The sequence below is a fragment of the Ipomoea triloba genome, chromosome 14 (assembly GCF_003576645.1).
Source record: "Ipomoea triloba cultivar NCNSP0323 chromosome 14, ASM357664v1".
NCBI lineage: Eukaryota > Viridiplantae > Streptophyta > Magnoliopsida > Solanales > Convolvulaceae > Ipomoea > Ipomoea triloba.
This window is the reverse complement of record NC_044929.1, coordinates 7,658,814-7,685,526: the sequence shown is the minus strand read 5'-3', so window position 1 is coordinate 7,685,526 and position 26,713 is coordinate 7,658,814. Positions and strand designations below refer to the sequence as shown.

The window sequence follows — 26,713 nt, the reverse complement described above, 5'->3', positions numbered from 1 at the left end:
TAGGAATATCCAAATTGAGAGATTCTTGAACTGGTGGAAAGATAATTCAAAGGGCTATAAACTTCATGAAGATCACAAAGCCATCCACGGACTTCATGATGGCCAAAAAGGAAGGACAAGACAAGGACATCCCATTTTCACCAATAGTGTGTGATAATATATTATATATCAAGTTGATGGCAAATTATTGAAAAAGTGGTGCAAGTGGAAGACAATTAGACAAGATGATGGTTGATCAAGGAAGAGATAATCATATTTTAATATTGAAATTATTGGGTAGAAAATCACATTTCACACCCCAAATTTTATGTTATTTACGATATTGAACCCTAAACTCCACCTATAAATACCCTACCAATGTATCATTCTCATCATCCCAAAATCATTCACATCTCTCCTTTAGTAGTTGCTCTTTCTTTCCTTAGCAAGAGAGAAATTCTCCATTGTTTTCTCTTTGTTACACCGAAAGAAGAGTTGTAATAATTTCCTTATAGTGAAACACCTTTAGCCTTGCCCGTGGTTTTTACCCTCTTGGGGTTTTCCACGTAAATCTTTGTCTCTTACAATTGCTTTCTATTATTCTCTATTATTCTCTCCTATTATCAACTGTTATTTTTGTTCATATCGTGTAGGAAAGAATCAATCTTGGTAGAGTGACCTTACATGTCTAGGAAAATCTTTGGATGAGACTTGGTATTTAAGTAGTCCGTTTGTGACTCACCTCTCTCTTCTAATGGTTATTTTCCTGGTGTATTGTTCATAAAACCATTATTCTTCTATCTTTACGATACTGTTCAAATTTTTTGTACGATATCAGTTGATTACGGTTGTGTTGGCCTGCCGACTGACTACCCCGTAGTCATAAAACCAACATTGGCGCCGTCCATGGGGAGCGAAACGAAAGGCCTTTGCTTTTGTTTTGGGTTCCTGGTTACTATTATCCAGCACCATGGTCGTCACTCGTAAAGCGGGAAGCCTACAAAAGGAGGATTTGCGCAACACGCTTAGTAGAGGCAACGCACAGGCACCTTCAGGGGAATCTATGCAGCCGTCCCAACAACGAGCAGAACCCAGAGCCATCACACAACTGGCGTCACAACTCGCGTTACCAGTTAGACAACCATTAACACATGAAGAAGAGAGGCCCCGAATGACTGTGACTGTGGCAGAAGCCGTGGGTCGTTTACTAGAGGCGTTGGGGCAAAATCATGTAGCAAATGTAGTCCCCGATCGTGTGGACCCTGCCACCAAAGCACGAGGACAATCGACCGGTCGTGGCCAACCTCGACATGGTGTTCAAAAATCTGGTCTGCCGTGTCGACCAGAACCATCACGGACTCAGGTTGATCAACAAGGATCGCACAATCGCCAATCAGTTTTTGATCGTTTGAGCCCTGAGAATACGGCTACCAGTGCCCCTCGACATGCCCGTCACAATCCTCGTCGTCGTCACGAGGAAGCAATGCGACGATTGAAAGGCAAGGAAAAGATGGAGGAACGACATGAGAAGGGTGGCCCTCAAACGATTGAAGAAAGTAGTGGTGAGACCCCCGAACCAATTCGGGAAATCCAGGCTCGAAAGATCGCAAAATTGGAAGAAGAGATGCGCAATCTACAACGTCATTTAAAGGGGAAAGACGGACCTACCACTCGGTTTCAGTTGTCCATCGAACCTTTCTCTGCCAAAGTCCAAAATTACAAAGTCCGGAAGGATTTTAAGTTCCCGTCTATGCCTACTTACGATGGGTCTAGTGATCCTAGTGATCATTTAATGGGATTCCAAGCCAAAATGCTAATAGTTGGAGCTAAGGATCCTATGTATTGCCGTGTATTTGTCTCTACATTAGAGGGAATAGCTCGGGATTGGTTCATTTCTTTGCCTCATGGATCAGTAAGTACCTTTGAAGATCTAGCCAATCAGTTCCTTACCCGTCTCGCTGGTAGCATGCGAGCTAGGAAACACTTTACCGATCTTACTGAGGTAAATCAAGGGGAATACGAGAGTTTAAAAGACTACATCAAGCGGTGGCAAAAAGAGATACAGGCGGTGGACGGGATAGATGATAAATCTTCTTTAATGATGTTTATGCGCTCACTCCGATCAGGTAAATTATTCGAAGATTTGCGGAATAATACTCCTGATACTTATGCTCAAGCTATCCAGCGGGCTAATCGATATGCCGAAACTGAGCAAGCTCTGAAATTAAAGAAGAAGCAGGAAGGAGGGTCGTCGTCCAAACGACCTCGGGAAGAAATTGAGCAGCGTCCAAGGGACCGCCCGATTGGAGGGGACAAAAGGCGAAACGGATTGGAGAGGCCATCTGGTTTCCAACTTGGTGTGATTCGAACACAAGGTACTTTACCCTTACATGAAGTACGTCAAGTTGGCCATATTGATGCTCCTGCACTCCCGCCTTTGCCGCCTGTCCACAATCTACCACGTTTTCCCAACAATGCGAAATATTGTCGATATCACCGACGATCTAGGCATTCCACGGAGGAGTGTACAACGCTACAAAGGGAAATAGAGAGTCTAATTCAGAAAGGCCGGCCAATTGATCGACCGACGAACCAATCGCGTCGACCGCCGCTAACGGGGCATGACACAGCTTCGCCTTCAGATAAACAAACAATTCCTACTCCAGATGATCGGGGGAAACGACCAGTGGAGGAAGAAGAAGGCCGGGAGGAGCAGAATTGGAAACACAGCAAACCAGTGATCAATATAATTTATGGCGGTCCGGAAGGTGGCGATTCGGCTCGGGAAAGGAAACAATGGGGTAGACAACTTTATGTAGGGGCAATTCAACATGCAGTCGCCCCAATGGGGTTAACAACTGGAACAACCAACTAAACTCCCAGCCCCTAGTACGGGGAACTGAACGATTGATAAAAGTCCCGACTTGGTCTTCATGTAGCAAATCCTTCAGGTCACTAGGAACCTCTTCCAACTGATAAAGACCCCAATTTTGACTAAGAGATTTTTTAGCTAGCGCGTCCGCCAATCTGTTCTGTTCTCGGAAAACATGGCGAAAACAAATTTCCTCAAATCTTCTCCCCTCAACAAGGCAGCGTTGAACAATGTTGTCAACATTCCCACGCACCTTGGATTTACATTGCAGTAGGTCGGAAATAAACTTTGAATTGGATTCCACGATCACCCGCCTGATGCCCAACCGTGACGCCATTTGCACGCCCTGGATTAATTCTCCTTTGAGAGTTTAATATATATTTTATATTTTCTTAATTTAGCAATTTCCTTATTCTGTCATTATTATATTTTTCCTATTATTTAACTTCTATAATTCTCAATTTTCGATTTTTCGCTTCTGCATTATTCCGCTATATTTCTAACACAACTTAATCTAGTAAATTAACAAGAGTAAGCCTAACAACCAAAATTTCCCTACTTTCACATGTGGATATCATAAGCCTAGCAATACATACGGTGACCATAATCATCAAAATTAACAACCATGGTTTAGTACATGTTGACTTTGGCTTCACTACAACACATCTGCTTGTTCTTAACTTCAAATTCAAGCTCTCAATTTCTTTCTCATATCGATTTATCGTCCTTATCAGTCCAGGGATTATCACCTTTGACCTTGAACACATTGGGAGTTCAAACCAACGAACAAATCCACAACCACCACTGGTTCCTCCCTATAAACTGGAAAAAAAAAAAAAAACTTTATGAAACTATCAAATTAAATTCTAAGAATTACAAATATTTTTTATTCACATAGCCAAAATCTATGGCCCGAATTGTCTTATGTCCATGAAGTGCATATCTTCAATTGTTGCCCACACTGACAACTATGCCTTGTTGAAGATTCTCCATTTTTTAACACCATTTTATTCTTATTGGTTGATAGCCCATAGCTATCTTCACTGCAGTTTGGTTGCATAGTAGATAGAAGAGAAAAAGTAAATAGTTTTTAAAGGTAAAATGGGAATGAGATGAAGGCCTGATTCAGGAATGAAGGAAATATGTAATCTTAATCTAGGTATATAAACGAAACCATAAGCTAGTTAGGGAAGAAGAAGAATATTGGAACTTTCTATTTTACCCTTCCATTTTGACAGTAAAACAGACTAAGGATCATTTCAGTTAACATTTGCATATTCGAGGATGCAATTGGATAATTTTGAAAGTCGATGACCAAAGTGGTGAAATCCTAATAGTCGAGGAATCAAATCGGGTATTAACTTCAAACGATTTGTATTGGTAATTACTTCAATAACACTTAAGTTGAATAACTTCTATTTTTAGTACTATAAATTGCATTGATTGCACATCTTTTTGCCTTCGAGGCATAATTTTGGCCTTCAAGTGAATATTTTTGTGCCTTCAAGTGCACAATTGTGGACCAGTATTCGTTATATCTTTTGCATTATTTTTAACAACGTATAACAAAATTTTTTAATTAAAATTTGTTAGATTTACAAACGATTTGTAAGGGTTATTACTTCAATAATACTTAAGTTGAATAACTTTTCTTTTTGGTACTATAAATTGCTTTAGTTGCACATCTTTGTGCCTTCGAGTGCAGAATTTTGGCATTCAAGTGCACAATTTTTGTTAATTCGAAGTATAATTTTGTTTAAAAAGCAGTAGATCTGGATGAATTAAATGGCTGAGATTTGTGCACATTTTTCACCTGAAGAGTCCTTCGCACCTATATATATAATATTATATATATATATATATATATATATATATATATATATATATATATATATACACCAGTTTATATGAGAATCACTTTCCAATTAAGAACCTGCGGTCTAATCTGAACTCTTCATTTGGCAAAACCTGATGAATAGGATTTAATGATTTTTTTAACCGTATTTATTATTTATTGCGTTAGGAGCATTTTGTTAGCTTTCCATGTAGTTTCTTTGCAGGCATTTTCCTTATAGATTACGATCCATGATTTTAGGAATTTTTTTTTTTGTTGGTTTCCTTCGTTTTTCTTTTTATTTTTTCTGGTGACGGTAGCAAATGTGTGCATGTTATGCATTCTTATAATGGTTGAGCCCTGAATTGGAGGAGGTTATATTTTGAAATTTTGGTACACAGTACGTAATGACGATGAGGTGGTTGTTTGAAATATAGGAATACCTAATATGGATAATTTTTCATTATAAAATAACGCCTAATTTTCAAAAAATAAGAAATAAGAATATGCCTCTATTTTAATAAAAAAAAATTATTTATTTTTCATTTTTTTCAATTAAACCCCGAAATAGGTTTCCATTCAAGAAACATGTGTATCGAACTATTAATTTTTTAATTACAGAAATAGCCTCAAAGCTAATATTTCAAGGAGGGAGTCGTATTTGAATCACGAAAATGCTCTCTTTTTTAGTTTTAATTTGTAATTACTGATTTATTTGTCTATTTCGTTAATTTTGTGTTCCAATCATCCAATGTACATTTTTCCCTACGAAAATGCTTCCATTAAAAAAAAAAAAAAAAAAAAAAAAAAAAAAACAACAACAACAACAACAACAACAACAACAACAAGCAGAGTTAGGAAATTAAACAGAGAATTTTTGTACACAAAACCACATAGCAGACAGTGTTATTAAGGTATAACAACAATAGTAAGAGCAATATATATAACGTTAAAAGTAATCCTCAGTCCTTCCCTTGAAGCCAATCTGTCCAAAAGTGAGACACAGGAACAACCCCAAATGCCAGCAAACCAGCCACAGCCTGTCCATCCAATCCCAGAAAACATAATGTTAAGACTCCATGGAGACATTAAGTAGATGAGGAGGAGAGTAGAGGCATATATATATATATGTGTGTGTGTGTGTGTTTTGTTGTTTTTTAAGTTACGAGAAAATCCGTAGCCACTATCCGGTGTGTACGGGGTAAATCTAATCTAGTGATTCTAACCTGTAAAATATCATATCACAATGAGGCAAACTAATCAAGGTTGTCCATAACTGACCGGTTCAAACTAAGTAGGTCAATAGGCACCTTCCACTGAGAGTCGAGCTTGAAATCTTATGATTACAAAGCACGCAACTGACTAACTTAGCTAAGATTGTCGGGTAAACCCCTACTTTGTAGCCCTAGACCACAAGGGGTAAATCAGCCTAGATTACATATAATTGACCGGTTGAAATCAAGAAGCCTAATAAGTCACTCTCACTATGAATTGAACTTGAAACATTGTAGTTACTAAGCCAAATCAAGAAGCCTAATAAGTCACTCTCACTATGAATTGAACTTGAAACATTGTAGTTACTAAGCCAACAGTCTAACCAGTGGGATTGGCCAGGACATATATATGTTAAATGTACATACTAACCAGAATTGAGAAGTGAGGGCAGGGCCAGTGGGCCAGTGAGAAAGCTCAGTGCCAATGCTCTCAAAGAAGAGTCCAGTCAAGCTCTTGCCATTGATGAGTGGAACGCTGGATGGTGCAATCCATCCTATCAGCCCAAACCCTATCACATTCAGGTCCCTCCTCAGCCAGTCTCTCTCAAAGCTTCACCAAAACAATATATCAATATATATATATATGTGTGTGTGTGTCCAGTTTAGTCTAATTAAATAGAGGCAGATCAGAACTGAGGTAGATTACCATGTAAATTTGCCCATGCAGGCTCTTGGTAGCTTTAGAGGGTTCCTTGCTGCTACTGCTGGTTTCAAGAAGTCTGTGCAAAGAGATGTGATGTGCCTCATTAGAATCTAAGATTCAGAAAAAGTCATTCAACTAGACCATAGTGCACATGAGCCAAATACAATCAATTAGCTATCACCCATGACCTTATAAAGGCATATGTGACTCTTAACACTTCCACTCAACTAGACGGACAGACAATATAATTGGGGTGAACACAAAGTGGACTAAACAAACTCTGATACTATATATGTTAGAATCTAAAATTGTGTCAATGTCACTTAATTGGACTATAATGCTGATGGCAAAACACATTATAAAACTTAATAAGATGAGGTAATAAACTTATATGAAGAGGTACCTGAGGTGAGAAAGAGTTTGTTTGGAGAAGAAAGGGTCGGAAGAGAGGAGGTGGCCAAGCCAACAACAGTTGATGCTGCACACAGTGTTGCTGCCATTGTTGGTCTCTGCTCTGATATGATCTTTGAAAGTGGGAGATCGAAAAGAGATGAATATAGTGGTGAGATATTAGTGAGGAGGGTATAGCTATTAGCTAGTAGCTAGATATGTGGCAAAATTTTGTGGTGGAAAGGAGGATTTCAGTGGCACTCAGATTTGCAAGGATGGCATGCTGAGCAATGCCATCTTGCCACCTGGATTTCTTTGGATTTGCTTTGGATAAATTGGATTTCTTGTGGGCCTGCCTGCCTGCCTTCACACTCAAATTAAATCCAATGGCTCTCTCTCTCTCTCTCTCAATATATATATATATATCCTCTGAATATGACAGAAATTAGCCCAACAGCAACCTCAGGCCTGCATTCTATGTTATCTCTACCCAATTTGCATATTATGTTCTTATTATGAGTTTGGGCTGTCACTTGGACCAAATTGAATGGAAGTTGATTTTCAACATAATTTCACAATCAATTAACTATTCACCCATCTCTGAAGACAGAGGCATAGTTTGGGACTGCATCTGCTGGGGCTATATCTGGTACGATGAATCCTAGATCAACTCTCTCAACTTAATAAATATACACAAGAGTTTTTTCCACTTTTGGTCCTATGACTTTAGTGTCTCCGTCAATTTAGGTACACGACTTTTATTCCTGACATAAGTAGTGCTTGACTTTGATTTTTTTGCCACTTTTAGTCCTTGACTTTGATTTTTTTTCCACTTTTAGTCCTTTCGGCCATGTGAGCGACAACTTTTAATCGAAATTAACAAACTATTGTGCCATCAAGGGTAAAAGTGTCTTTTGATAAAGCCCTAAATATATTTATAAATAAAATCAGAGAAAAAATAGGAAAAAAAAACGTTATTTGCTTGTTCTGCTTCGTTTTTTAAGCGACAACTTTTAATCGGAATCAACAAACTGTTGTGCCATTAAGGGTAAAATTGTCTTTTGATAAATTCCTAAATACATTAAACGTTATTTACCCTTAATGGCACAACAATTTGTTGATTTCGATTAAAAATTGTTGCTCTCATGGCCGAAAGGACTAAAAATGGAAAAAAAATCAAAGTCAAGGACTAAAAGTGACAAAAAAATCAAAGTCAAACACTACTTATGTCAGGAATAAAAGTCGTGTACCTAAATTGACGGAGACACTAAAGTCATAGGACCAAAAGTGGAAAAAACTCATATACAAAATAATCTGAAATTGTTTCCCTTCGAAACATCCAAGGGAGATGAAGAGAGATTATTGCAATTATAAAAATATCCTTAAATTTAATAGCACATGTACAGAATAATAAATGGAGGACTACATTAAACGAAAACGTACAAGTCTAAAATACATTGTGACACCAAAATCATTAGGACAAAATCGAAAAAAACCACGATAGTCAAGAACCATTTTGAGTATTATAACTAATTCACAAATTACCAATACAAATATGCCATAGAATTGAAGTTGTAAAATGATACTAGTATATAGACTCCTTGCTCAAAATGCACCTTAGTGTAGGAAATAATATTATTGGAAGGTATAATTCAATCACCCTCAACTGATAATTCATCAGATCAGATGCAAAAGAGATTCTCAAAGCATTATTCACATAGACAGATTGGACAACCGAATTATTTATATCAACAAATAATCCAACACACAAAACTACTAAAAAAATCACACTTTTGAGTTTAATTCGATATGGTCAGACCCAAATAAATTGTGTATATCTACAACTGCAATATATATATTTAACTAGACTAGACTACAGAATGGGTCTAACTTCTGGAACAAAATCTCAATCCTCCTCTTGCACACAGACAGTGAACATGAATTTGGTCAGTACCAGTCATTCCTCCAATTCTCCATTAATGGTGAGCATTCATCAGTGCACGATGAACCATGTTGATGAACTCATTGTCCTGCCACATAAAAAGCATACAGATTAAAGAAAAATACAGAAAGTCGATTTCTACAACTCGAGTATGTGGTTCCCATTGTGCATGTAGGGGGTAAGTAAATCAATCAATTTCTACATTTACTCTTCCTTGCCTTGAACTAAACTTCAGCTTTAGGTCCAATTTACATGTAACACGTATTTATAACAGAAATCAGCAACTGTATTTGTTTTGATACTGCCATTCCCACTGCCCTAACATTCTAACAATTAAACAACCAACATCTGGGATCAATCAAGTTCTGGTTAAGGTGGCAATGCACCTGAGGCTTTATATAACTTGGAAAGATTGAGAACTTTTAAGCACTTAGTAAGTGTTAGGAAAGAAGAACGATATTCAAGATGCTAAAAACTATTTGGAAAAACAAATGTCCTAAGCTTTTCAACATGCCTAAGGATATCAGGGGAAAGAAATGTCCAACAGTATCTGTCTATCTGAACATAATATTGGCTGCATTGTCATCATAAAATATAAAAATGAATGCATTTGATTTATGATATTGATCCAGTTCAAAAGGCAGCACAAGGAAGATGGATAGGTTGCTTATTGCTAGGCAAGTTAAAAAGGGGAATTACTGACTCTAAATCCAACACTTTCCTTATACTATCCTTGTTATAGTTCACTTCTATCCCAATCAAGGGGAAAAAAATGCCCTCTAGGCACAGCCCTACCTAATAGAAGTAGTCTCCTACAATGGTACCCGAGTCGGTCATTGTTTGGTTTGGTGAATTACATTCAGCAGTTCATTGAGGGATGTTCTGCATAAGCAGCAAAACTCTTAAAGAATAACAAGTTGTAGGAGTGGATAAAGAAGAGACACACTGTTTCAACAGGAGCTTCTGTTAAAAAAAATTTACTGTTGATACTCAAAAGTCCTAATAGAGTTGGTTGGGAGGATTTCTCTCCTTTTTGCTTGGCCCATTAGTGCACTTTGATGGCATCATCAATCGCACCAGGCCAATGGTCTGTCTGGGCTGTTTTAAATAATCAGGTTTCAATCGCAAGCAGTTAGCAGAAGCATTTCTTCCCAAGCGATAGAAATTGGAGACTTGGAGTTCCTATTGGGCTATTGATGCTTAGTCCACTTCAAGATAGGAATCTACTAATAATGGAAAAAGATAAACTCATATTAGTCCACTGGTAGCTACTTCTTCTCCTTACTCTTACTATCATAGTTATTGCGGCGCCCTGTTAAGTCATGGCGCCCCCCGACCGCCTTGTCGCCTAGGCGACAAGTTAAAAAATACTATAATATATATATATATATATATATATATATATATAAACAATTAAGCATATTAATTGTACTGCACCTGCCCACTGCCTACTGCCTAGCCTACTGCTCACTGCCTAGCCTACTGCCCACTGCCCCTGCCCACTGCCTACTGCCCCTGCCCACTGCCCACTGATATTATTAACCAAAGAAGTGGCAGGCTGGCAGTTTATAACCCAAAACCAAGGAAGAAAAACAGTCGCAGCAGCAGAAAACCAAAGAAAATGGAGAAGAAAGAAGAAGAGGAAAGAAGAAGAAAGAAGGACGACTCAGGCAGGGAGGGTGACGCCGGTAGGAGCGCGACGCCGGTAGGCGACGGCTGTGGGAGACATTAGTCGACGCACTAGATCTGAAATGCAAAACTTTTCTTCTTCTCTATTCTTATTAGGTCAAACCTTTTTTAAAAAATAATAATAATAATAAAATTACTAAAAATGGGTTAGGTTTGCGGGTTGGACGCCAGGTCAGCGTCCATGGCACCCACCTGGGACGCTGGAGCTCGCCTCGCCGTTTTCAGGCGAGACGAAGCCTCCAGGCGTCCTGTCTCCACCGACAGGACGCCGTGATAACTATGCTTACTATAAAGCTTAGACTTAGAATTAAAAGTTAACACTTTAATTTGCCTAGTCCACAGCATTTTACTTAATACTTTAATATGCCCTCAGAATCCTAAGAAGAACAACAGACAAAGCAGGGAAAAAAGTCAAAAAAGGGACAACTGAGCAACCTCCTCATTAGAACTAGGAACATTAAGTGCCCTAGAACAATGGACTCATGGTGACCAGCCCAAGCCTTTAGGTTGGACTAAAGCTAGCCACTTTAGGTGGGATAACAGTCAAGCAGCAGTGATAAACTAGTCCAAAAAGTGATTATAATCCGACTACTACAAAATATAAATGTGGAAAAAAAAATTATATTGTATTAATATATTATTGGACTTGATCTGTCAGCCTAAGCTATAAATTTAGTTACTTGATTAAACATTTCTATCCGTAAGAGTCCTCTTGAGACCCTTTAATGTAAGGACCAAAAAAACCCAGATTGGATGTCACAACCAGATAAGGAGTAATAAGATTAGATGCAGTTGAGTATTCGAAATTAAAGTTTTCATTCAGTTAATTTAAAAGAAAAGTAAAATGGTGGTTTATGTCTAACTATTGTAATTCTTCTTTCTGATAAGAAATAAAGACCTACATGCAGGGCAACTACTAAGCTGATGTATCATTACCTGAACAAGAATCAGAAGGGCCTCACGGACCTTGTCTCTGGTAATTATAGATACAGTATTTGGTATGGGAGTAGCAGCGGGAGTAAGAGATGGAGGAGGTGAGGGTGGAGGAAATGGTTGGAGCAAAGGAGCACCATAAGGGCGTTCTAGAGTCCCAGGAGGCTGAAGTGGAGGAGCAGTTGGCATAGATGAAGGGGAGGGAGGTATTATTAATGGAGAAGAGGAAGGAGGTGGGCCGAAAAACGAAGATGGCTTTACCAAATTTGTTGACCCTTTACTGCTGCTGTCTTGTTCAGGTGCATCAAAGAGAGGCATAACAGGAGTAGGGATTGAAATAGGAGTTGGAGTCTGAACATGTGCTACAGCAGTAAGAATGCCATTCTGAGAACGAGAAGGTAGAGGATTTGCAGATAAGACACCAGGATGTCCAGGAACTGCTGTACTAGAAGAACTCCCAATTGTCATTGCAGTCTGCAGAAAACAATTAAACTTAGTAATGATTTCTAGAAGTGCATTATCATAAGTAAAAACTGTATTCACAAAAAGCAAAAAAAGTGGAGCATAATAAAATCACAAAAGCAACATAAACATGCAGAAGAGACAGTAATGGGTTGCTCAAGGCATAATTATGGATCTTTGAGCAGAGTCCAGTTTGTCTTCATGGTTGACACATTCAGCCATTCAAAAGACCTTGCATCAAATGAGTAGTTAGAGTCTGCTACATCAAATTCATGCACAAATGATTTGCTAAGTTTTGGCACAAAAAACTCTTATTGAAAAATACTTCCATGTAGATGTAGAGGCCTGCAACAAACTCTCTTAAAGGGATAAAAACAGAACATCTTACTAATATATTCGGACATACAGAAAAGTCAATTGCAGATTACTTGAGTTCTTCATAGACAACTAAATTGGATTCATCCATCCATCCTGAGATGATGGGATGACTATACTAGTGGCAAAAAAGAAAAAAATAAATTGGAATTGAGCATGGTATGAGTCAGATGAAGAAATAATAGACACATTGCAACCAATAGATGCAAAAATATAAATAAATTAGAGTTCTTGTTAAATGAAAAAATGAATATAGAAAACTCAAAAGCTTTCCAAATATTCACATAAAACATGAGAGTAAGGAATTGTAAAAGTTATTACTTAAATATGTGTTGCTTAATGCTTTTGGTTGTTTTGTGGAGCCTTACACGCTGATTCAGACATTTTTAAAATAACGATAAAAGCAGGAGCTTATAACTCAAAGATCATTTAGTGTACATAATAGTTAAAATCTTACACTGAAAAAGTTCACAAAGGAATGGTCATCAGGAACATCTCTGACATTAGAAGTGGTGGTTGTTGATGGCTCCAAGGGACCATCAATTACCGCCATGGTTGGAACTGCTTCCAGCTCTTCAAATTCACTACATTAAAATGACAACTAAAGTGAAACGTTCTTCCCACCACAAAATACAGCAAGCAACTCTTTGTTGAGCAGAAACATTGCTCTAAACCCACAACTGAATCTTTAATCAAATGCTTTCAAGAAATAACTAATAAATGGAGCAAAATCAATCATACACTTATTTTTCCAATATATATCAATCACACTGATTAATATATACACGGAAAACCCTAAAGCAAGAGAACATGAGACCAAATGACAGGGTAGGCAATGCTACTATGCTAGCAATGGTTATGGTGGAATTGGTGTTGACCACATGAGAATCCTTCAGACAATGTAACTAATGCTATGCTTGAAAATATGTGGGGAAAAAAAAATCAGCATGTAATTTAAGTCCACCAAAAACAGAATTCCAGAAGAATATATGTTGGTGTAAAAAAAACTACACTCAAATTTATGATGGTGGAGAAGAAACTACACCATCACTGCTGCATAACACCAAAGGTTAACCAAGAGAGGGACAAGGTAGAGAAGAAATTGGGGTTTGGAAGAGAGTGGTAAGAGGTAGGCACACCACAGAAGGCTAGAGACAGTGGGGAATTAAGGAGATCAGGAAGAGAGGGGGCCAGAGGACACGCCACTATATGTCACATATGCAGCAATAAATAGACTCAAGAATCAGCTTCATCCTGTGAAGATGCAATGGAGTTCTGGAAGATGTGTTTGTGGAAGACAGTGAAGGGGCTACTAAGCTACTTTTGAGCTGCAAATATGTTGCGCATATAATACAAATAAAAGAGTTACAGAAAAAGTGCCTTCAAGTGGAATGACAAGAAACAGCTTAGATTTGAAAGGGCTAGGTACATCAGGTGTAGATAGTTGAGGCACTTTGGTTTAAGCATAGAGATAATTTAGAAGAGGTCTTGGAGGATTTCTAGAACATCTTAAGCTGTGACAATCCCCAATTATGCAGGCCTGATGTAGATTCATTGTTTGCACTCAGTACCAACTTGGGCAGTTTTTGTGAATAATGCATTACTCATCAATTACCCACCAATGTTTCCCATCTTAACTGATCCCAGGTCCAGAAAAAGGAGGAGAAACTGAGAAAGGTTGCTGTCGCTGGGCAATAAGCACCAACATTTGTCAAATGTCATGACAAAGATCTTGAATATCACAATGGACAACTAGAATACATTTAGCCTACCCCAACAATATTGGGATTAACACTTTGTTGAGTTTTGTAATAAATTTAGTTATCAAGAAAGAGAGAAAAGAATGCCAGTGTTTAGAAGAACAATACATACTTATATAATAATAACAGAGAATACTCAACTTTTGAAGAATTACTTGTTCACTAAATGGAAAATTTTCCATATTTCCAAAGAAACAGAGAATGAAAGTGGAAACTGAGTTTGGTGTTCATTCTCCAAATTGAAAAAGGAAAGAAAATTTTCAATTTTTCCAATTTGTTAACAAAGTTGGAAAACACTCCAAATGTGTTTTCCAAATGGAGAACACGGGTGAATAATGCTCACAAATGAGCACTGTTCACCCCTTTCACCCCCAATTTTCACAGCATTGAGAAGACTCAGATGGCTCTGCTGGAGTAAAAAATGTAGGAGATGGAGAGGAAAATTTGGACTGAGATGGAGAAGTCAGAGTCCATGTCCCAAATGATGGAGACTCACTGTTGTTGAGCAAATAAAGAAGAAGGTCACCAAGGATAGAAAAGCCAGAGACTTGTTGCTGATTTGATGATGGAGAAGCTGAAGGGGGATTTGCCTTACCACATTTTATTTGTTGAATAATGGCACTTCAGTAATGAATGAATCTAATTTGTTTGGAAATGATGCTGAGGAAGCATTGCAGAAGTTGAACGGTCAAAGGTCTTTCTAATTGGGAAACAAACAGCTCTAGCTCCACTTTTCTGATATGGATGGAGACAGTGGCAAAATTATGATGAAAGAGACTTTTATAACCGAAAAGGGTTTAAGGCTAAAATGGACCATTTTCCATTCAGAGAATTTGGAAGATGAAAGATGAGAAGAAAATAAAATGGTAGAAAAATAGAAAATGAAAATTGGAAATATCATCTCATATTGAACAGGCCACAAGGTTTCTCCAATGTAACATCCTTTCAGTATTACCTCTTGACTGGAGGTACTTTCGACTTTGAAGGCACCTTTGAATATGCATTCAGTATCCTGATAACAATAAAAACATCAAAAGTTCCAATTAGCCTCACATGTGAAAGTATCCAAGAATTTAGATAGAGAGAAGTATTAGCAATTAGCATTGTGACAAATTGAAAATGTCCAGCATCAAAATGCAATAAATCCAATATCAAACAGGACTGATCAAGTAATACATCAACTCCACTATGCCTCAACTATACACAATGGTTCTCCATCAAGGAAGACTATAAGGCTTTTTTACATTCAAACACAATCTATACAACATAGTTCATTTATGACAAATCCTGATTATCAATTCATTATCTGACAGTGACTTCTAAGTGAGACAGTGAAACATTATTTAAAGAACCCAGCAAAGCTCAAGTGGTATCAGTCCAAACTACAAGTCTACAAGCAATAAGTTGAAAATTACTACATAATGAAAATTTTATAATATGATAGTATCACTTTTCTAAATCATTAAGAAAGCACAGTCAGTCTCTAGAAAATTATAATTCACAAAGCTGTTGAAAAAATTTAGAACCATCACACTTCTTGCTTCAGAGCATTTTCACTTGTATAAGGTGCTTTGTGCAAATTTCAAAGAAATAGCATTTCTCTTTCAACTCTTAAATGCAAAAACTACCTGCTAAATAGATTTGCAACCTCCTCACATTCACGTGGATTGTAAAACCATATTCCATTAACTTCCTGGGCAGCATTCCGATACAGCAAATATGGAACCTGGATCTCATACTCAAAATCTCCCAAGAGATCCTCCACCAAGTTATCTGCTTGAATGAACTTATAGTTTCAATTAGAAAGATACATAGAATACATTATCATATGAATTTGCATGTACCAACATTTTTTTTATTTGCATCTTCAAAAACACAAGAAAAAGAGGTTGATTTATACAAATATTAAACATAATTATACAAACTATCATGTATCTTTTCTACATAGACATTAGAACATATGCACTCATATTTAGTTTGCACCACAGGATAAAATAAGAATTGATAATTCAACCCAATTTCCAAAGATAGAACTGAAAATGATCATCTCAGAGTGCCTACTTAAGGATACATTCAAAAATGGCTGAGAAGACCAATTAGTAAACCTTAAAAGACAACTAACCTGCATTTCTGCGATTCATTACAATGAATTGGAACCTAGGTTGAGAAGTCCTGCAATTCCCACCCATAATTCGAATCAATACTTAGTAAAGAACATACAAAAGCACAGTTACTATTACTGCAATGGAAATACACACATAATCATAATTAATAGTTCATAATGCTCAATTATTTTACAGTTCACCGGGATATGAAAAACCTCCTACTGATACGTCCACCAAAAAAAAAAATCATAAAACCTCTAGAGTTCAGTCCAAAGACAAATTTCCTACAAAACCCACCTCTTAACAACGAAGAGCGATCCTTCAACATCCTTCCGACTCTGAAAAAATATTTTTAAAAGTCAAATTCACAGTACCCAAAAACAAAAAATCCGCACACAAAATATGTGTATACTGAACACATCTGTATATACCCATTGGCTCGTATCAATGTTAAATTCATAGAAGGTGACGTGAGCGGCGGTGATGAGAATTTCCTCAATGTAGGCATCGATTCGTTGCAGAACGGTGAGGTTGAGCAGCTTCGTGCTGTTCTGGTCAAGATTTGGCATCAATTTCCCGCTTTGCGCCATGGTGTTTGTGCTTTCTCCCCGACTCTTCAAGAACTATAAACCCTAGCAATGGCGGTCAAAATGTCAAATGTTGCACGCCTCTCCTCCTACCAGTGAATGGAATTTTATCGCAAAAAATTAAAAATAACTTGCCTTTTTAATCTTACTCTGTGTATATATGTGTGTATATATAACATAAATATATATTGGTGTGCGCGATGACAGACGGAAGAGATGAACAGGGGAGAGACACGTATGCTCTAGCAAAGCATTTTTTCTTCTTCTTCTTTTCTAATCCCTATACATTATCATAACCTTTATTAAGGAAATGTCTACAAATCTACAAATCTAATAATCTATCAACAATTTACAAATATACAAATACAAATATAATATACAAATACATACAAATATACCAATCTAATAATAGCCAATAAAATTAAGTCATAACAGAAATTAAAAAAGTTAATGTAATTGTTTGTTAAAATGAATATTTCATATTATTTTGAATTTAGTATTTTTATGATTTTCTTTCTTTACTCTCTACTATATTATTTCCTTCCATTAAATAACTTCGTATTCCGTTAATATAAACTTTAGTAACGAGATATTTCATTAACTATTTATTACTTAACTTACTAATTGATTCCTATAAGAAATATCTTAGGTTCGAACCATATCCCAATAAGAGATTCAGAGTTAACATAATCGTTAAACATATACTATAAATATGTTAGAATGTATTAAAAAATACAATATAAAATTTAACATAAACTTTGGTTAAATAATTAACTCGACTAAATACATAGCATTCGTGAACAGCAATCGTTATACCCTGCACCACGGTGCATATAGCAATGTGCACCACGTACATAAAACGACGTCGTTTCGGTGTTAGTAGACGCGGACGCGAATGACTTAGGGAATTCATTATTTATAATACACATAATCATTATTTATAATACACAGAACGTTTGTCTAGAATACACAGAATGTTTGCCCAGAATACACAGAATATTGACACAAAATACACAGATGTTAGTGGACGCGAATGACTCCAGGGAATTCATTATCTATAATACACATAATCATTATATAGAATACACAGAAGGTTTGTCTAGAATACACAGAATGTTTGCCCATAATACACAGAATATTGATGCCCATAATACACATAACTCATCCTCCAAACATTCGAATGCACAAACACATCACAACTTATGTTAATAACATGAATACACATAATATTTACACAAAATACACAGAACTCATCCTCCTAAACATTCGAATGCACAAACACATCACAACATGTGTTACTAACATGAAATCACAACATGTGTTACTAACATGAATACACATAACGGTTGCCTATAATACACAGAACGGTTGCCTAGAATACACAGAATGATTGCCTGGAATACACAGAATATTAACATAAATAGAGAGACCGGCCGAAACGGGAAACGTGATTTTCAAAAAAAACGGACAATTAGTTTACAATGCTCAAAACGACGTCGTTTAGGTACGTGGTGCACATTGCTATGTGCACCGTGGTGCACAGTATAATTTGCCCATGAACAGATACTACATTATAAAAGAGTCAGTAGTACTCAAAAAAAAAAAATACATAGCATTCAAAGTTGAGCGACTATAAATAAGGAACCTTGAAAAATATATTTTTTTTAAATGTAGGTTGTGTGTTTTTTTTTTCCTTTTTTTTTTTTGAATTAATCTTCTTTAGATTATATCTAATCTATCTAAAAACATAATAAGTGTGAATGAAGGTTATACCCTTCATTTATGTCCGTTTTTTCCGTTAAGTTTTTTTTTTGTACATTATGCTATAAAAGTTGTACTTTACAATATATTAGACAAACATACCCCTACCGTTATAACTTCTGTTATCTTTTTCACTATTGTTACCATGCACATACATCCACTATATATTTTCTTATTTTCTTCAATAATAATAATAATAATAATAATAATAATAATAATATACACACACATTATATACTGGACTTATATGTTAGTTATTTTCTAAAATATAAATATAAAATTTATAAAAATATTTTACATTATTATTATTATTATTATTTACAATAATTTAAATAAATTTAAAATTTTAATATAAAATATTAATATTTGACACATATTTTTTGCACATCGCTCATAAGAAAAACTAGTATTTAGAATAAGAGCCAATATTTCAATTATGTTTTTGTATTAATGGAATGATTTATGTCATTATGATATTAATATTTTTTGTCTACAGTATCTATATCTATATCTATGTCTATATATATATATATATAATAATAGAAGTGCCTGGAACATTTTTCCCTCCCAAACTCTCAGGGGCATTTTTGTAATATCAAATATTTGGATAAAAAAATTATTTAAAATTAAAATTAATTACACTTTCCTTTGATAACATTTTGCTTTACAATTTGTGCTATATATATCACCATACTCTCCCTTTCTTGTCTCACAATTATTATATTCTAATAAGCCACTAAAATAAACTCAAAAAAGATCTCAGCCTCCCTATCTTTCGTTTCTCCTCTCTATCTCTCACCTTCCAGATCTGATCTCACCACATAAAAACACAATGAAGAAGAAAGTCCGGAGGAGCAATTGTTCCACCATCGAAGAAGAAGAACCAGATTTGCTCTCACGCCATTGTTCCAGATTTGATCTCATCGCTACACGGTTGCAGTTACATCAAAGAAGAAGAAGAAGAAAGCTCGATCGCCATTCTCGAGAAGTATGTTTGTTGCATACATTTCTTCTCCAACCAAGCATCATCTTCACAAATCCACATACATACATTTTTTCTTCTTTTTTTTTTTCTTTTTTACGAATTTAGTCAGACATATTGTTTTTCGCTCATCAACAAGTTAAGATTTCAAGATTAATTACATTCATGTGTTTTATATATTGAAAATTTAACTTTTAAAATCTAAATCCTTTTTTATTTTTTAAAATCTTTGAAAGTTTATTTATCATTCGGGACAATCATGTGTCAGTATGTCACATGTAGAAGTAAAAAAATAAAAAATGTAACTGCGCATACACAAAACGCTTTAAAATTAAAGACTTAATGAACTGTGAACACCGGAGAGACTCCTTCTCCGACAATCATGTTTGTCAAATAAATTTAAAATAAAATAAATTAAAATTTTCATACAATTAATTTATAAAAATAAAAAGATACATAGAATTAATTAATTAATTTTATTTACAACTATAATTATTATAATTAAAGAATTAATAAACTAATTGTAATAATTGTCCAGACTTCATATTATTACACTAATAATTATTATTCTGTACAGATATTTCTATTTTTCAAAATTAAGTAATTAATTAAATAGACTTTAGTATAATTAAGGAATTATTATTTTGCTAAAATTAATGAATTAATTGTAGTAAAGCTAATAATGGTCATGTTATTACACTAACAATTATTATTCAAATTAAGCTAATAATTATTCATAATACTATACAATTATTACTATTTTTAATTTCTTAGTTGAAAATTTTTTAGTAAAATTAAGAAATTATTATTTTGCTAATTGAGAAATTAATTATAGTAAAGCTAATAATGGTCAGTTTAGTATACTACTAATTATTATTCTAATTACGCTAATAATTATTCATATTACTATACAATTATTAGTATTCATATGGTAATTAATAGACTGTTTTTATATATGGTAAATAAGTTAATAATTAGACAAATTATTATACATATATTACTAATTAAGTCATTTTCTTACCTTTTATTAGGTTGTCCGTAAAATAAAAATTCAACATATTAATATTCGAAATGATTGTACTATAATAATATTAAGAAATAAGGTATTAAAGAATTAATTTTAATTAATCAAATAATGATCCAGACTATACAAAAAATATCATTACACCATTTCACACTTTTTAATATCTTGTTTATAAATATGGTAATTAAGTCAATAATGAGACAAATTACTATACATATATTACTAATTAATCAAATAATGATCAAGACTATACAAAAAATATCATTACACCATTTCACACTTTTTAATATCTTGTTTATAAATATGGTAATTAAGTCAATAATGAGACAAATTACTATACATATATTACTAATTAATCAAATAATGATCCAGACTCATATATAGTTATATACTAAACTCGCAAGACTTACTATTTATTTTTTATCTCATTCTAGAACGATATATAGATACATACTCACACACTTACATATTTTAATTGAAAATGAATTTAACTGTAGAAACAAAAATGACAAGTTGGATATTACTTAAGATTTTACCATGTATTAAACTCTAAATAATTGTGCTAAACTAACAAGTTAAGATTTCAAGATTAATTACATTCATGTGTTTTATTGAAAAATTAACTTTTGAAATTTAAATCCTTTTTTATTTTTTAAAATCTTTGAAAGTTTATTTATCATTTGGGATAATCATCTGTCAGTGTGTCACGTGTTGAAGTAAAAAATAAAAAAATGTAACTTTGCATACACAAAAAGCTTTAAAAGTAAAGACTTAATGAACCGTGAGCACCGGAGAGACTCCTTCTACAACAATGTTTGGCAAATAAATTTAAAAAAATAAATTAAAAAAAATTATACAATTAATTAATAAATTTATATTAATAAAAAGATACATACAATTAATTAATTAATTTTATTTACAATTATAATTATTATAATTAAAAAATTAACGAATTAAGAAATTAATTGTAATAATTGTCCAGATCAGACTTCATATTAATACACTAATAATTATTATTCTATACAGATATTTCTATTTTTTCAAAATTAAGTAATTAATTAAATAGACTTTAGTATAATTAAGGAATTATTATTTTGCTAAAATTAATGAATTAATTGTAATAAAGCTAATAATGGTCATATTAGTACACTAACAATTATTATTCAAATTAAGCTAATAATTATTCATAATACTATACAATTATTACTATTTTTAATTTCTTAGTTGAAAATTTTTTAGTAAAATTAAGAAATTATTATTTTGCTAATTGAGAAATTAATTATAGTAAAGCTAATAATGGTCAGTTTAGTATACTACTAATTATTATTCTAATTACGCTAATAATTATTCATATTACTATACAATTATTAGTATTCATATGGTAATTAATAGACTGTTTTTATATATGGTAAATAAGTTAATAATTAGACAAATTATTATACATATATTACTAATTAAGTCATTTTCTTACCTTTTATTAGGTTGTCCGTAAAATAAAAATTCAACATATTAATATTCGAAATGATTGTACTATAATAATATTAAGAAATAAGGTATTAAAGAATTAATTTTAATTAATCAAATAATGATCCAGACTATACAAAAAATATCATTACACCATTTCACACTTTTTAATATCTTGTTTATAAATATGGTAATTAAGTCAATAATGAGACAAATTACTATACATATATTACTAATTAATCAAATAATGATCCAGACTCATATATAGTTATATACTAAACTCGCAAGACTTACTATTTATTGTTTATCTCATTCTAGAACGATATATAGATACATACTCACACACGTACATATTTTAATTGAAAATGAATTTAACTGTAGAAACAAAAATGACAAGTTGGATATTACTTAAGATTTTACCATGTATTAAACTCTAAATAATTGTGCTAAACTAACAAGTTAAGATTTCAAGATTAATTACATTCATGTGTTTTATTGAAAAATTAACTTTTGAAATTTAAATCCTTTTTTATTTTTTAAAATCTTTGAAAGTTTATTTATCATTTGGGATAATCATCTGTCAGTGTGTCACGTGTTGAAGTAAAAAATAAAAAAATGTAACTTTGCATACACAAAAAGCTTTAAAAGTAAAGACTTAATGAACCGTGAGCACCGGAGAGACTCCTTCTGCAACAATGTTTGGCAAATAAATTTAAAAAAATAAATTAAAAAAAATTATACAATTAATTAATAAATTTATATTAATAAAAAGATACATACAATTAATTAATTAATTTTATTTACAATTATAATTATTATAATTAAAAAATTAACGAATTAAGAAATTAATTGTAATAATTGTCCAGATCAGACTTCATATTAATACACTAATAATTATTATTCTATACAGATATTTCTATTTTTTCAAAATTAAGTAATTAATTAAATAGACTTTAGTATAATTAAGGAATTATTATTTTGCTAAAATTAATGAATTAATTGTAATAAAGCTAATAATGGTCATATTAGTACACTAACAATTATTATTCAAATTAAGCTAATAATTATTCATAATACTATACAATTATTACTATTTTTAATTTCTTAGTTGAAAATTTTTTAGTAAAATTAAGAAATTATTATTTTGCTAATTGAGAAATTAATTATAGTAAAGCTAATAATGGTCAGTTTAGTATACTACTAATTATTATTCTAATTACGCTAATAATTATTCATATTACTATACAATTATTAGTATTCATATGGTAATTAATAGACTGTTTTTATATATGGTAAATAAGTTAATAATTAGACAAATTATTATACATATATTACTAATTAAGTCATTTTCTTACCTTTTATTAGGTTGTCCGTAAAATAAAAATTCAACATATTAATATTCGAAATGATTGTACTATAATAGTATTAAGAAATAAGATATTAAAGAATTAATTTTAATTAATCAAGTTTTTCCGACAAAGTTAGGGTTCGAAAAATATTTTTTTAGGCTATAATATTTATGAGGTGATCTCTCGGTACTTCAGAAGGATTTTTATAAGTGAGACTAGTTATTAACAAGCTGCGATCTACGTACCGGTCACGAACCGTAAAATGTTAAAGGATGCTTATACAGTTCGAATTTTCCTAAAGATTAGATTATTAAGTATGATACGATTAAGCATGAACTTCTAGTTAGTTCAAGTGAAAATTTAAACGGACTGTAAGGGGTAAAATTGTTACGGACCTTGTACCTATATTTCGCGAGATACCGAAAAATTCACAATTTTAGTGGTTATCAACGGGATTATTTTTAGGATAATTTTGGTGTTAGAATTTTCTCGAATTAAGTTATAATCCTCCGAACTTTTATCTGATTTAACCCCAAACTGGCAAAGTAAATATTTGTTCTTCAAGAGCCACCATAGGGAGTTGACATGTGGCACTCCTATTTACCACATGGTTAGTGCATTAATGGCATGTCATAGGAAGTATGGGAATGTTGCACTTGTTCCTTAATCTTCAAGCAAGACTCACCATCATCCCCTCTCTCCTACTCCTAAGTTCGAAAATCATAAGGGAAAAAGGAAGAAGAAAGAAAAGCTTAGTCTTCCACTTTGTGATCAAGAACTCCTAAGCATCTCTTCAACTCAAGTGCTCTAGTGTAGGTAAGACTTTGGTTTTGTTCGGTTAAATCCTTCCTAGAACTTAAGTGTAAACAAAAGGTGCAGGAAAATGTTGTTATTATGGTGTTTGTTTTTAGGATCTTTGGTGAAGGGCTCGAAAGAGGAGATCATCAACTCTTACGGTTTTAAAATTCTTCTAAAGAGGTAAGGAATCCCTTAAGTTGGTTTAGTCACTTGAAGGTGATCAAATGCTCGTAAATTATGTGACTAGGAATTTTATGTGAAAATTATGTGTTAAGTTTATGGATCTACAAGTTGGCTCAAAGAAACTACACTTTAATGTTTAGTAATTTTTGGTATGCATGTTCATAGTTAATTTATGCATGTATATGTTGTGTTTATGTCCATATAGGCTTATACTTGTGAAAATATTGGAAAAAAATCAAGATAGTCTCTAGCAGTAACTTCCGAGATTTATTGGGAAAAATTGGTAATGTATTTTGATTCTATTTTTTTAGCTATGTAGTTCTATAAGTGTAAAACCTGCATGTAAAATTTCACAATGATCAGAGTAGTATAAGTATGGTTTTCGAATTTTCTTCCAAAACTGGTCCAGAGAGAAAAATTCTGGACAGTGCACTGCCAAGGGAAAAAATGGAATTTTCTGTGTTTATTCGCGGATCAAAATGACCAAAACTTTTTATGGACATCAAGTACTATAAGTTTGGGTTNTTTTGCTAATTGAGAAATTAATCGTAGTAAAGCCAATAATGGTCAGATTAGTATACTAATAATTATTATTCTAATTACGCAAAAAATTATTCATATTACTATGCAATTATTAGTATTCATATGGTAATTAATAGGTTGTTTTTATATATGGTAAATAAGTTAATAATTAGACAAATTATTATACATATATTACTAATTAAGTCATTTTCTTACCTTTTATTAGGTTGTCCGTAAAATAAAAATTCAACATATTAATATTCGAAATGATTGTACTATAATAGTATTAAGAAATAAGATATTAAAGAATTAATTTTAATTAATCAAGTTTTTCCGACAAAGTTAGGGTTCGAAAAATATTTTTTTAGGCTATAATATTTATGAGGTGATCTCTCGGTACTTCAGAAGGATTTTTATAAGTGAGACTAGTTATTAACAAGCTGCGATCTACGTACCGGTCACGAACCGTAAAATGTTAAAGGATGCTTATACAGTTCGAATTTTCCTAAAGATTAGATTATTAAGTATGATACGATTAAGCATGAACTTCTAGTTAGTTCAAGTGAAAATTTAAACGGACTGTAAGGGGTAAAATTGTTACGGACCTTGTACCTATATTTCGCGAGATACCGAAAAATTCACAATTTTAGTGGTTATCAACGGGATTATTTTTAGGATAATTTTGGTGTTAGAATTTTCTCGAATTAAGTTATAATCCTCCGAACTTTTATCTGATTTAACCCCAAACTGGCAAAGTAAATATTTGTTCTTCAAGAGCCACCATAGGGAGTTGACATGTGGCACTCCTATTTACCACATGGTTAGTGCATTAATGGCATGTCATAGGAAGTATGGGAATGTTGCACTTGTTCCTTAATCTTCAAGCAAGACTCACCATCATCCCCTCTCTCCTACTCCTAAGTTCGAAAATCATAAGGGAAAAAGGAAGAAGAAAGAAAAGCTTAGTCTTCCACTTTGTGATCAAGAACTCCTAAGCATCTCTTCAACTCAAGTGCTCTAGTGTAGGTAAGACTTTGGTTTTGTTCGGTTAAATCCTTCCTAGAACTTAAGTGTAAACAAAAGGTGCAGGAAAATGTTGTTATTATGGTGTTTGTTTTTAGGATCTTTGGTGAAGGGCTCGAAAGAGGAGATCATCAACTCTTACGGTTTTAAAATTCTTCTAAAGAGGTAAGGAATCCCTTAAGTTGGTTTAGTCACTTGAAGGTGATCAAATGCTCGTAAATTATGTGACTAGGAATTTTATGTGAAAATTATGTGTTAAGTTTATGGATCTACAAGTTGGCTCAAAGAAACTACACTTTAATGTTTAGTAATTTTTGGTATGCATGTTCATAGTTAATTTATGCATGTATATGTTGTGTTTATGTCCATATAGGCTTATACTTGTGAAAATATTGGAAAAAAATCAAGATAGTCTCTAGCAGTAACTTCCGAGATTTATTGGGAAAAATTGGTAATGTATTTTGATTCTATTTTTTTAGCTATGTAGTTCTATAAGTGTAAAACCTGCATGTAAAATTTCACAATGATCAGAGTAGTATAAGTATGGTTTTCGAATTTTCTTCCAAAACTGGTCCAGAGAGAAAAATTCTGGACAGTGCACTGCCAAGGGAAAAAATGGAATTTTCTGTGTTTATTCGCGGATCAAAATGACCAAAACTTTTTATGGACATCAAGTACTATAAGTTTGGGTTCTACCATAAAAATTTCAAGTGAAAAAGAGTTTGGGAACTATTTTTACCGGCTCAATCTTTCGGACTGCGC

At 33.4% G+C, this 26,713-nt stretch overlaps 2 protein-coding genes across 4 annotated transcripts; both read right to left on the bottom strand.

The window, feature by feature from the left end:
* Positions 1–5,517: 5,517 nt before the first annotated feature.
* Positions 5,518–7,185, bottom strand: LOC116003603 (photosystem I subunit O). Its single transcript, XM_031243499.1, has 4 exons — positions 7,006–7,185; positions 6,606–6,678; positions 6,330–6,509; positions 5,518–5,725 (listed from the first exon to the last, which is right to left on the bottom strand). Exons 1-4 carry the CDS (start codon positions 7,100–7,102, stop codon positions 5,635–5,637), a joined length of 441 nt encoding a protein of 146 aa, XP_031099359.1. The 5' UTR covers positions 7,103–7,185; the 3' UTR covers positions 5,518–5,634.
* Positions 7,186–8,603: 1,418 nt separating this feature from the next.
* On the bottom strand, positions 8,604–17,124 carry LOC116004676 (mRNA-decapping enzyme-like protein). 3 transcript variants are annotated; one of them, XM_031244821.1, is made up of 9 exons: positions 16,995–17,124; positions 16,690–16,890; positions 16,556–16,596; positions 16,276–16,325; positions 15,782–15,926; positions 15,109–15,165; positions 12,851–12,977; positions 11,560–12,030; positions 8,604–9,022 (listed from the first exon to the last, which is right to left on the bottom strand). In XM_031244821.1, the coding sequence occupies exons 2-9, from the start codon at positions 16,846–16,848 to the stop codon at positions 8,969–8,971; spliced, it is 1,104 nt and encodes a 367-aa protein (XP_031100681.1). In that variant the 5' UTR covers positions 16,849–16,890; positions 16,995–17,124; the 3' UTR covers positions 8,604–8,968. The 3 variants fall into 3 exon arrangements, with proteins under 3 accessions (XP_031100681.1, XP_031100680.1, XP_031100682.1); XM_031244820.1 differs by having other exon boundaries at positions 16,981–17,117; XM_031244822.1 differs by having other exon boundaries at positions 16,690–16,881; positions 16,981–17,116.
* Between the last annotated feature and the right edge of the window lie 9,589 nt (positions 17,125–26,713).

Bases quoted from the DNA above. Each gene is read 5' to 3' on its own strand.
- LOC116003603 (XM_031243499.1), bottom strand. From the start codon at position 7,102: ATGGCAGCAACACTGTGTGCAGCATCAACTGTTGTTGGCTTGGCCACC. The intron at 6,679-7,005 runs GTACCTCTTCAT...CTCTTTGCACAG, and splicing joins CAAACTCTTTCTCACCTCAG to ACTTCTTGAAACCAGCAGTA. The intron at 6,510-6,605 runs GTAATCTACCTC...GTTTTGGTGAAG, and splicing joins TGCATGGGCAAATTTACATG to CTTTGAGAGAGACTGGCTGA.
- LOC116004676 (XM_031244821.1), bottom strand. From the start codon at position 16,848: ATGGCGCAAAGCGGGAAATTGATGCCAAATCTTGACCAGAACAGCACG. The intron at 15,166-15,781 runs GTAGTTTTTGCA...TATTGTTATCAG, and splicing joins GTTGCAAATCTATTTAGCAG to GATACTGAATGCATATTCAA. The intron at 12,978-15,108 runs GTAATACTGAAA...ATTTTAATGTAG, and splicing joins AAAGTACCTCCAGTCAAGAG to TGAATTTGAAGAGCTGGAAG.